General features: G+C 38.9%; 1 protein-coding gene across 1 annotated transcript; it reads left to right on the top strand.

Moving 5' to 3' along the window:
• The first annotated feature begins 1,410 nt into the window (after positions 1-1,410).
• On the top strand, positions 1,411-7,336 carry LOC112566480 (AP-4 complex subunit beta-1-like). Its single transcript, XM_025242689.1, has 2 exons — positions 1,411-1,533; positions 1,926-7,336. The coding sequence occupies exons 1-2, from the start codon at positions 1,432-1,434 to the stop codon at positions 3,432-3,434; spliced, it is 1,611 nt and encodes a 536-aa protein (XP_025098474.1). The 5' UTR covers positions 1,411-1,431; the 3' UTR covers positions 3,435-7,336.
• Positions 7,337-12,765: the final 5,429 nt, after the last annotated feature.

Raw genomic sequence — 12,765 nt, 5'->3', positions numbered from 1 at the left:
TCTTGTGCGCAGCAGTCCTATAACGCTCCACGAACTTCAAGGCCTATTCCTGTTGAATTTGAGGATCGTTTTCAAGTCACAGTGGCATTTTTTTTTAAACTTTTATTTTTCATCACGAAAACAATGTAGGTGTTGCTTGTGGCGGTCTGGTATTCATGTCTACAAATCCGTATTTACCTCCTTAGTTTTTCTACGTTCACTTTAAAAAAAATTCTAGAGGCACTTCTTTGTTGCTAACAAGCTGGCATGCTAAGTTATCAATTTTGACGACAAAGCCAACAAATTAAAAAAAAATAAAAAAAAATAGCCTGAGCATCGCAGAAATCAACGCGAAATTCGGCAAAAGAATAAGAGAGATAACTACTGACTACTTACTGAAAGTGGTTATTTTATTGTTTCCCTTTAACACTAGTCGTCAAAACTAGGAACGCCAGGGTTAGGGTTAGAAGAAGTATAATGAATGTTTTGACTTGACAGTACTACGTGGAATAAATAAACAAAAGATAGAATAGAATATTCTATGACATGACTGATTTTACTACATCTAGACAGGATTATATAAGGCAGGTAAATATAAATATTAAAATATATAATGTCCTTAAGTTACTAAATCACAGTACACGATATTAAAATTATGAAAAACAATTGCTAATGTATGTTAAAGAAATCCTAAGGTATTTCGGAACTATTTTTAAATGGAATAAAAATAAATACAGGGATGCGTGTTCGAAAGAAAGAAAACGGTTCTTCAATAGATCAGGATGTGAAAAATTTTCAAAGATCGAGTTGTTCCATTATGAAACGCACTTATTGGTCCCAACTGACATTAAATTTCCACATAAAACTCACAGCTCTGAGAATATCCTGAATAGGTTTCCATTATATGATTATGCATGAAAGTCTTCTGGCATACGCATTACAATAAAAAGATAAAGATTGGATGGAAAGCTTATATATGGGCTACGATATCGAAGAGCCCCGGTCCCTAAACTACTACTATTGATTGTAAAAACAATTTTTCTTTAAGTTTAGCACGTCTGATTGAATACGAGAAGAGTATTATTAGCGATTGTGTATCGATCGCTTGTATGGCTTCAGTCTTTATTATTATTTATCTAGTTTGTGCAGATTTGAGTACCAAAATGAGTCCCTATCTTTTCTACAAAGAAAACATTTCTTCTAAAGGCATACACTGAATATACCATGGATATGAATATACGCTGATACAAGGAATATCTTGTTTGATTCTTTGCATTTAAATCATGATGATTAGACATCCTTTCTTTTGTCGCGGATGCCTGCACGTTTGGATGCAGTCTCGTAAAAGGGAGAAATCAGAGTAAAGGAGACTACTCTGCATAGCATTCTTTTGTGGATTTAAAAGGAGTAGTTTGCCCTTCTAAGTTACGTGGCGTCATCAACCTGTTCAAAATGGCGAGAATGTTGAGCAGGGAAATAACATTTTTAGGTAGACAGTTAGAGGATCCGCAAATATTAGGAGATTATTATCAGCATCGTGCAGTCCTTACAAAGGTTAAAGAATATTTGTTCAATATTTTATTTTTTTTCAAGTTTTTATTGTCGACTGGTTGCTTTTTTAAATGCGCGTAGCAGCGCTTTCTAAATTAGAAGTAGTCTTATAAGGTCTTTCAGATTTTGAAAAGAAAATTGTCTGTATACTCATGACTGTGCTTAAAAGTGTTTTCTCTAGCGATTTAGTATATCTGTTTTTTAAAATGTCTTTTCCTGACGTAAATATCATGTTATGGTTTTATATATATATAACATGCCATGCTAGATAACCGGTTTTAACAACCAGTAAAATCATCATAAGGCTCAATTATATTTGAGTAACTGTTTTGATCTTTTTTTCCCCCTTGTTCTTTTCCACGTTTGAATGTCTTGTCTTATCTTTCATGATGCAGGTTTTCAACTTATCGAGCCAAAGTGAAGATTTGACTGATTTGCTTCCTAGCATGGTAAAACTGACAGCACACCCAGATCTGTGTGTGAAGAAGGCATGTGGAGAAATTTTGGCGCAGCACAGCTCAAAAAACAGTGAAATGGTGCTTTTGGCCATCAACACACTGGTGCAGGACTGTGCAGATGGCAACCCTATGGTGCGAGGCCTGGCCTTGAAGACACTGTCATCCCTTCAGCAAGATTCGGTCATCGAGCACCTGGAACCTGCAGTTAAGGCAGGCCTGTTGGACAAAAGTGCTTATGTCCGCCGAGCAGCTGTCCTGGCATGCATAAAACTTCATCAGCTGTCTGCCTCTGCTGTGCAAGATGGAGGTTTTGTCCATACTTTATATGATATGATTCGAGACTCAGATCCTATTGTGGTTGTCAACTGCATTTGTGCACTGGATGAAATTCTGATGGATGAAGGTGGGGTGGTCATTAACCAGAAGATTACCCACTACATACTTAGCAAATTGCAGATGTTTCCAACATGGATGCAGATCAAGATTCTGGAGATATTGAAAAAGTACAAGCCAGAGTCAGAAGATGAGCTGTTTGATATGATGAATGTCATGGACTTTTGCCTTGAACACAATAGCCCTACTGTGATGGTAGTGTGTCTCCAGCTTTTCCTTCATTTCCTTGAAGATATGCCTCATCTTCAGTCTGAGGTCTTCAAGCGTGCTTGTTCCTCCATCGTTGGTCATCTGGGCTCTGGTAACACAGAGTTAATGTACACTCTTGTTGAACTGGTATCTGCAGCTCCAGATTCTGTCCACCATTTCTGTGATAGCTTTCAGTCATTTTTTTGTCGTAACAAAGAGCCCGTCTACCTTAAAACCGCAAAAATCCGTCTTTTGCCACAACTAGTAACTGAAGACAATGGCCATGCCATCATGGATGAGTTAGCACTCTATTGTGTTGATGCATCATCAGATGTCTCATTAGAAGCCATGCTTGCCCTTGGAAGAATACTTCACACAAAAAATGTTTTTTCACAAGACTGTCAAACTAAATTCATTAGTCTAGTACAGAGTTCCACCCCTCATGTCTTTTCTAATTCTGTCAAGGTGCTACAGGATCTGGATATCAAAGACAAATCATTTTGGGAGTCATTAATCCTAAACATCTGCCAACACAGTCACCTTATATCCAGTGATGCCAGCAAAGCAGCTCTGTTGTTTTTAGTTGGAGAGCATGGTAAGAACTTGTCAGAGGCTGTCCTGCTGCTTCGTGATCATGTGGAGAATTTTGATGAAATTAAAGACAGAGATGTGAAGATTGAACTATTGTCTGCAACTGTGAAAATGTTTCTGAACCATCCTGCTGAGTGTCAAAGTTTTCTTGGACAGCTTTTTGAGAGAGCCACCATTGACAAGGATAGAGAGGTGCAGTATCGTGCAGTATTTCTCTATCAAATGCTAAAAACCAGTATTACAACTGCAAAATCTGTTCTGTTTTCTCCATAGCCTCAAACTGCAACTCACAGTTTTAAATTATTCAATAGATGTTCTTGAAAGGTTTATATTCAGTCTATATTGATTCAGGTGTCTGGTTCATTGCAATAGAAGATAAAGGTAAGGTAAATCATATTGGTCTCTAAGAAACTTAGTTAACTAGTAATTAAAAAAACGAATTACTATTACTGTTAATACAGTCAAATCTCGCTACTATGCCACCCGCCGGGACCGAGCAAAAGTGGCATAGTAGTGAGGGTTCGTAAAAACGGCTTTATTTGCTGAAGTTACCCGTCAGTCCAAAGCTCACAAGAATCGTCGGCTGGCGCATGTTCTTTCGGTGGATCTTGTACATCTCGTTGTCTAGTAAATCGCACGCTTGCATCACACCGTGCTTCCCACTTCTCTGTTGTAAGAACTTCCGGATGGTGCTCCAAGTGCGCTGGGCTTCCTCGATCGGAACAATTTCCTCCTCGATCTCGTCCTCTTCGCTTTCCATCGGCTCCTCACTGCACAGTATCTCCTCCGCAATCTCCTCCATCGTGAAAGACCCGCCAGTTGTGAGGCACTCGTCTGCTTTGAGAAAGTCAGACAGCTTGATCTCCTCGTTCTCGTGCACCTTTTCCTCTGCAGGTGGCATAGTAGCGAGAGTAGGTGGTGGCATAGTAAATTTATTTTGCATTGAATTTATAGTCCGGACCGAGCAAAAGTGGTATAATACCGAGAGTGGCATAGTAGCGAGGTGGCATAGTAGCAAGATTTGACTGTAATTAAAATCATATTATGACATTATGAGCATATTTTATGGTCAAATATAGCATTACACAGTAGACTTGATCAGAAACACTTAAACTTTCAAGCACACTGAATGCAATTGTTCTACATTAATTAGTAAATATGTACTAATGTACATATTGAAAGCCTGTTTTATATATGTATTACACAATGAAATGCTTTATAGAAGAAGCATGCAATTTATATGATAGTTCCATCAAAGCTAGTGTCGATATTCCAAAAAATAAGAAAAATAATGAAAAGTGGCACCAAATGGATTCGGTGTTCACACAAAGTTTCCACCATTTAGATTATCCTTTTGTCTTGCACCATTTGTCACAGATCAGATGGTTAATTACATTCTTTACCAGATATTCATGGACTTAAAGTTGCTTCCACAATTATGATATCGTGGTTATGGCAATGCTATATGGACTGAACATTTGGTTTTTTATGCAAGTGTAACTGCAGGTGTTGTGTCACTTGGAAATGCTAAATCAAGGGTTTTTTGGTGTCTTATAATCATAGGCTGATGTCTTCTGGAGTGTAGTCGATAATACCAAAGGATTCCTTTAGGGTTAAAAGGTGTATCTACTTGACTCTGGCTAACAGAAAAGTTTCAATATTTTCTTTCATTCTAACGCATGTGTTTCACAGAAAATTGATGCTGCATTCTTTGAGGTGGCTTGTTCTGTGACCAGGTTGGCATGCACATCCACTAGAATAATCCCATTGGCATTGGAAATGCAATTTTGTGGCTTTTCAGTTTTACTTTCTTCTATTTCTGGTAGGTCCACATTGATACTAAGAGACTGAGGCAGCCTCATTGCATCTTCCATAGAGGAATTTAAATGGCAAGAAACCATTGCTTTCATTCACTGTCTCTCGGCAGGCAGACAGGATTAGTGAGAGATATTTATGTCATTCTTGTGGATGCCTAGACATTACCTTCTTTATCATGGGTTTTAATAACGCTTCTGGGTATCAAGTGACAAGAACTAGTGTGGTCAAGATGTGGGTGTGTTTTGGAGTAGGCTACCATACCAAATTGGGTCCTATCACCACAAAAACCTAGTTTATTTGTCAGAAATACATGTGGACTGATCCATGAAGAATCTAAGCACACACAGATTAATGTTGCATATGCTCAAAAAGATAAAGTGAGTTTGGAAAAATTCTGAATGTTGTATTATCAATAGAAATCAAGGCTGTAAACACTGCTTGGTTCGCAGTTATAGTTCACAAGGAAATAAATGCACTTAAGATGTCACAAAACATAATGTAGAATGTCTGAAATATATACAGAAAGATACTAACAATACATGGTTAGGTTTCCTCTATAAAGCTCCCATTGTCATGTACATAGTATTTTTGGTATGGTACAGCTTTGCTTATACAGTCGGACCTCGGTAAGTCGACCTTCCCTAAGTCGAAAACCTCCCTATATCGAATTAATTGTTAGTTCCTGGCCAAATACCTGCGCCTATTATGCCATTTTCCCTAACTCGAAAACTCCGTAAGTCAAATTTTTTTCGGGTCCCTTTGAGTTCGACTTATCGAGGTCCGACTGTAATAATAAGCGGGAATTCATAAAGAGCATTTTCTCACCCAAAGGGGACTGGATAAAATCTCAATATAGTAACAAAGATGTAGAACGAAGAACAATCCAAGGACTCTCTGTGTTGGCAGTAAAGGGCGATAACTGTAGATTTAACTGTAACGACTCCAGAGAATAAGGTTAGTGACATCAGGAGAATACTGGCAAGATATTTAGTAATCTTGAGAATATGAAGAAATTTTATCATGAAACTGCTAAAGGTGATCGCTCAGTTTATTCACTGTAGCTCAAGGTAGCTGCTGAAGTGAATGAAGCACAGTGGAGTGGAATCCAGCAAATAGATCCAAGCAGTTATAATGCTATATACAGTCCTGTTGCAAACCAGAAAAGGAAGAAAATGCAGTTCCAACACTTTTATCCAAATTGACGCAAGACCACAAAACATAACACTTGAACATTTTATTTAATGGCTATAAGCCTGAGGGCATTTTTAGCCATGACATCCCAGTTATAAAAAACACAATGACAAACTCAAGGAGAGCTTGGAGATTTATGTCTGCGCCTGTAGCTTTCCTCCTTGCATAGCAAACATGACACTGCATGGCTTTGATTGGCTCCAAAAAGTGTCAGATGAAAGTCACTAGCAGTGCTTCCACCATCTGAGGGTGTTTGTGCGGTGACATGCATGCCATCATTTGGTCACTGTGGTCCACACACCCCATTGTGTGTGTTGTAATCTGCAATACCCACGGTCGTTTTCTTGCTTTCTGTGTGGACCTAGTCTTCAACATCTAGGGCTTGTGTATTGTCAGTGCCACCACTTCTTTCTTGTCTAACCATTTTACAGCTATCACTTTGTTCTTTCTCTTGTGTAGGCAGCGTTACCACTGTTTGGTCTCCTGGCTATCAGGTATTTTGTAGGCCAACTCTGTTTGGTCTCACAGTCCTAAAAGTCCTGCTGTTGAATGACAGTGAGCCAGTGCTGGACAACAATAATAATTGTTTGTATAGAGGCAATTGCTCACAGACATGTATAGTTGCATGAGTCTGTGTGCAGTATCATAAGCCTTGTTATTGAGCCCAGGTTGATAGCACATAACCTCTGATTGGCTCAGGCAGTCAGACCGTCTTTAACACAGCTAATACAGCTTCACTCCCCAATTTACTTGCTTGTCCTTTGTATAAATTCCAAAGTTCAGCAACTCAAATGAACTGCATGCACCTCGCTCAGATTTGAAAGAGCCTCTGTAAATTTCACAGCCATGATGTAAAACAAAAAATCACACGAATTTTTAAAACTGGTTCTAAAATGGTAAACAAGAGCCAAACAGGTTCGCTGAACTGCTTGGGAGAGTTCGCCGTGTAGGTCACAAGGCAAACAGGAAAAACAGGGCTGTTTCAGAAAAGTTTCATGTTTTTGGTTTCTCATGTGTTGAATGATTCACACCTATGTCAGGTCTTCTGCTTACGCAAAAAATTGCGTACAGTACGCATTAAAAGTTCGGAGGACCCCTTCAGTTTTCGTCGATGGGGTCCCCTTCAAATTTGGGCAAAGAACAGGGACCCCTTAAAAATCTGAAGAAGGGGTCCCTAGAATCCCAAAGAATTTAGCCTTAGCAGAAGCCCTGATTTCCCCATTTCTGCTGTGCTCCCCCAGTGTTGTCAGTCCATGGTCCTGATGCTAGAGTCCTGGATGTCTTGTTGTCAGTGTTAGAGCTGCAGGGCGAGCTGACGACGAGGGAAGAAGCAATAAACGGAAAAAAGTGGAGAAAGGAGCGGTTGACAAAAGGACAAGCATGATGTGGACTGTGCGAGTATTGCTCAAGGATGAGGTGTGTCTTCAGTGCCAGGTGAACAGATTCCATGATGGACAGGTGCGGAAGTAGAATAGAAGAGTTGTATTGTCTAGCTGCACACGAAGTAAATAAGATCATTGGTGGACGATTGAGCTATTCTTCCATTTGTGACTTATATTCAGTCGTAATGAAAGTGGAAGTCTGTAGTAAACACAGGAGTTTATCTCTGTATATGTGGTGTAGTACATTCACACTGCACTGCAGTAGTAACTAGATAGTCGTGGGTTCGGTGTGATTTTACCTTTACACTTTCTTCCTACAGAAAGCAAGCAACTATCAAAAGTTAATTCGCACATTAGCAATTGTATACTTCATGTAATTTCACACACTTTGTTGTATCCTAAATGTATTCAGTACCTTTTGCATTCAAACATGTTTGTAGATTATGGCGCTTGAAGTTTGCTGTCAAAATGTGTTTCGTAGTCTTTATGTAGGCGTCTACAGATGGTAGAAATATACAGAGACAACATATTTCAACAGTGTTGCCATTGTTTAGGGGTGTCCGTTGTTTTCTGGACAAAGCGTGCTATTAATAGAACACAGGGCAGGACACGTGAAGCAGACTTTAGCAGTTGTAGAGGACACAGTCACCTGCCATCTCTACCATCATGTTAGTATACCAATGTTTCAAGCTTTTCCCATACAGACCTTTGAAATCAAAGGTGAGGCAAGTCTTGTTAGTCTGGCACCTGCCCTTGCAGACTTCCACAGTGAGTCCATCCCAGCTAGTAAAGTTGTTTGCGCGCAGAGCGCTGTCAGGATAGTCTGTAAAGGTGTCCTACAACTCGCCTGTGATGCAAGCTAATGTAAACAACTGTGGTAAGCAACTATTTACATGTTAAAGTTGAACTTAATTGTTCTACATTTTGACTCATTTCCAACAACATCCATAATCAAGTGAACACATTTCTAATTTGTTTTCGGCCCACGTGTTGTCTTTCATCATTTCTTCCTTTTATTCAGTCTATCTACATGCGGCTATGTTGTTTTACAATTTATTCCTTTAAGAAGGCGAAAATCATAGAAAAGCTCTTCCGTCCCTGACTGTAACAAGCCGACAACAAAGTTTGTTGCTGTCAATCACACCACACAGAACCATTGTCTACTCACTGCCAGTACACGTGTCATGTGTGGTGTAGAAGTACCCGGGGACACACCTACACACACGTTTGTAGCACGTGGCGTGGTGCCTATTGCAGTCGCCGTCTGTCGAGCATCTTCCATTGTGCCACTTCTTCAGCTCGCCTAAAAGACAGTCACACTTGCACAACTTGCACAAGCATCGTCCTGACAAACAATCGCTGTTTGTGTCAGGACAATCAATCCTGCTTTCACACAATAAGTTGTTCCAGGTATCGTGTGTGGCAAGAGTGGACTTGCAGGATTTCTGGTAATGGGTCCAGCCTTTACTCCGCTTAGGAGACCAGTCGGAGGGTGACTGACGTGCGGTGTCACACACTACTTTGACAATAAGTATAAAGTGGAATGTTTTCCGGTATGTGATCCATTCTATGACTGAAACAGTGGTGTAACTAGGAGCACTTGCAGTCTTAATTATGGTTTATTAAGATATATCAAGAGCTTGACGGAATAATGGCAAAGAAATCTGCTAGCAGTGGAACCTGTCTTAGTTGTACAGGAAACAGTAGTTTGTCAATAAGCTGAATACTTCCATTTGTGTGCTTCATGTGAAGTTTCTCAAATGATTTTCCACATGTTTGATACATTACCAGAGCATGTGGTTCTATGAATTTTAGTGTAGGAAATCCAGTGTAAAACTCTATTTTTGCATCATCATGTGCAATACGTTTAAGCTCAAAGAATTGGTCACTAACAAAATGGATATGCTGATGTTTTGCTTATCTCATGGCTAGAAGGGAAATGAAAGTGTGGTGTTGCCTTGTGACTTTTGAGTTTCCAAGAAAAGTTTAACTGAAAATGTTAGCTTTGAGACTTTCCAATTGTCAAAATATCTGAATAATAATGACAATGACCTACACCATATGAATAAAATATATTTATTTAAAATATGAAAAATTTAGAATAATGATGACACAATTTCTGTTGTTACATGGGTGATGTAATATTATTTAAAAAGGCTTTTTATGCTAAAGTTATGTAAGTTGAGTTATAAAACCACTTTGTATTCATTGTATTCTTCCATGTATGATACACATTTTGGACAGTGATTTCTATGCAGAACCTATGAACAATTTCTTGAAAATGCACGATCGAATGTATAAAGGGAGTAAGTCCTGCTAAATATGCTAACAAGACAAAACAGTTCTGACAATTGTACCAGTTGCATGCTAATTAAAAAAAAAACAGAAGGAAGAGCAAACAACATGGATATGATATTGTGAAAATGAGTATGTTAGATGGACATGAATGTGAACTGAATACTCCTGGCTTAAATGCTCAAATGACTGCCTCACATGAAATCCTTGCTCACTTTCAAAAGGCCAGTCAGAGCTGAGAGTTGTGTTTTTTTCCTGTTGGCAGGCTCCCTAAACCCTAAAAAAAGGGCTTTTTTGTGATCGTCAAAACACACGAAAAACATAAACACATAATACTTTGTTGTTGGTCAAAATTCCTAATGAAAGTACTGTTATGCCATTCCTAGATTAAAAAGTATAGGCATAAAGATAACGAAAAGAAAACAGTAATCGGAGAGTCCACTCTATGGGAGAATAAAGATAATAGACGATAGTTTCTCGTACTTTAATTCCAAATACGTTCTCACAAATATTACACTATTATGTTGCAAAAATTTGATTGTTATTTTTCCGAAAAATGTATTTTAACAAGGGAACTGAAGACCCTGAAGCTAAGAAAAAGGGGAGAACACTTCAGTACGACTTAAAGCGTTTCATATTAACTGAGTAGTCTCCCGTTTATTGTATATTTAACTATGGAAATTTTTTTTAAATTCGGAAATACCCACATGTCATTATTTATTTTAAAGATCTGCATTATTATTTTATGTAAGAAGAGTAATTCAGATAATGCAGACCATACTTACTCAGTCCTAGTTCTTGTCGACGCACATTTGTTGAATGTACTTCAGTGGTACTCGAGTCTGTTCGTCTGTTTGGACACCCTTAGAATTAATGCACAGGCTCTGCCTCTGGCTGCTGTAACGTTTCTCATAGTTATTTTTCAGTAGATCTTTTGAGATTTGTGAATTTTGTTGTTTGCAAGTACCAGAAAGTCATTCACTCTAGGTTTGCGTTTCTTAAAGAATTTTTTTGGAGACGCGGGGTGCGATGCATTATCACGATATTGTAATAAGCAGGGTTTGTCTTAATGAGTGACGGTTAGTCAGTACATCTGTGTTGGTACTTAATTGTGGGTGTGCATGTATTCAAAGGGACATAGCGTTATGTATGTGTCTGTGTCGGTGAACAGAACTGTCACCGCTTAGCATAATTTAAAAAATAATTATTATAATTAAGTGGTAGCACCGACAGCTACATGCTACGAATATCTTTCCAATCTTTATTTTAATTGATGTTGTTTGTTTTTCGGAAAGTGCTAATGAAAATGTTGCAAATCCGATTATCCTATTCAAATATACAGCTGGAGTGGCTTGCTTTTTGCTATCGTCCTTGGCTTCATTAAACCTACTTTCGATTCCGTATGCCGACCTCAGACTCCCTTGTTTTGGTACAAGTGTTATTATGACAGTTATTACAGCTGCGAATGGACGAAAATGTGTCTCAGACCAAAGGTTAGCAAAACAGATCGAGTCAACGAGTCTTACGCTAAACATGCGCATGACGATTCGTAACGATGTTGCCGTTATGTACAGTATTTCGATTAACACGGTTAATTCTTGTGATGTGAGAGATTAGCAGATGAAAACAACAGCAGGAGTCTTATAATACTCTTGTGCTGTGGCCATCATCTGGCGAAACCCTTTTTCGTGAGTCACAGTCGACGTCTGCGCAGCACCTGAGGGGGAGGCGCGCTCATCCCGAGGACAAGAGCGATGATGCTGATAACCAACTTGTCCCTAGACAAATACGCAAGGTCACTACAGTCAAGAAGCCTGGGTCTTTCCCGATCTCGGTGGCGAGGTCGATAAACAGCTACTTACATCATCGTCATAAGTCATCGTGTTATCTCTTCTACTGACCGCAGTCTACCTTTCTGTACCGCGGACACATGGTCAATGACTCATCACTTAACATCGCCAGTGTCATGATGGTCTGATGACAGATTGATCATTGAAGCTTCCACCTGTTCAACCAGATTAGATTATATTGATAATATTAGAGAAAGTATTTCCAGAGACGTTCTATCTCCGCAGCACGTGATACTTTCGAGTAGTTTTAATTAGTCGCGTGGGCTGATACTATCATTAAAAAATCTAAATAATCTCAAAAGAATGCGCGGGTGTGAGAAAAAAAAAATTCTCCAGGTACGCAAATGCTTCATAACAACTCATTTGCTGACTATTCACACGTGAGAGCGGATACACACGCACGCGCCCCTAACCCTAACCCACAAATCCCTCGGAGGCAATGACCAGCATGATAATGTATCTACACAAACAAGCAATAAACCTCACATGACAAAAGAAATGTCTAGTCTATTTTCGTTGAACCTGTTTTGCTTCGTGTTTCACCTGAACTTTTGTGTACAATAACTGTTGACAGCCGATACGAAGGTCGAGTTGCGTCAGACGTTGATGGGGTCACAGTAGTAATTGCTATCAGAATGTACTTCGGCAACAGTAAAACCGTTTTCTGTGAAAAACATGTTTTCCTTTTTGAAGTGGCATGGATTCGCTCAGAAAGAACCCTCATCATTACTTAGCTGAATCTGTTTAAGTGGGTTAGCATAAAGAGTAACTCCGACTAATAAAACGTGAAGTACATAAAGTAGAAACAGAGAAAGTCGACAACAGAGATCTGACCAGCATGAAAAAAAGCAGAAGACAAGTTTTTAAGGCTAATGCATACATTCAGTAATTAATTTCATGAAATTATTTTTTTAAAAAAACCACTTAATAATCTTTAAGTTTCAAAGCTTCTATTATTTCAATAAAGAAGCTTTAAGTGATTGTCCCAAAAATCAAAATAATGAATAAATGTTAAAAACTGTACACGGTCTGGCACCAACAGTTTGTAAGAGCAGCGGGTTAAAGCCT

This window comes from Pomacea canaliculata, linkage group LG6, assembly GCF_003073045.1.
Source record: "Pomacea canaliculata isolate SZHN2017 linkage group LG6, ASM307304v1, whole genome shotgun sequence".
NCBI lineage: Eukaryota > Metazoa > Mollusca > Gastropoda > Architaenioglossa > Ampullariidae > Pomacea > Pomacea canaliculata.
This window is presented reverse-complemented; position numbering and strand designations above follow the sequence as displayed.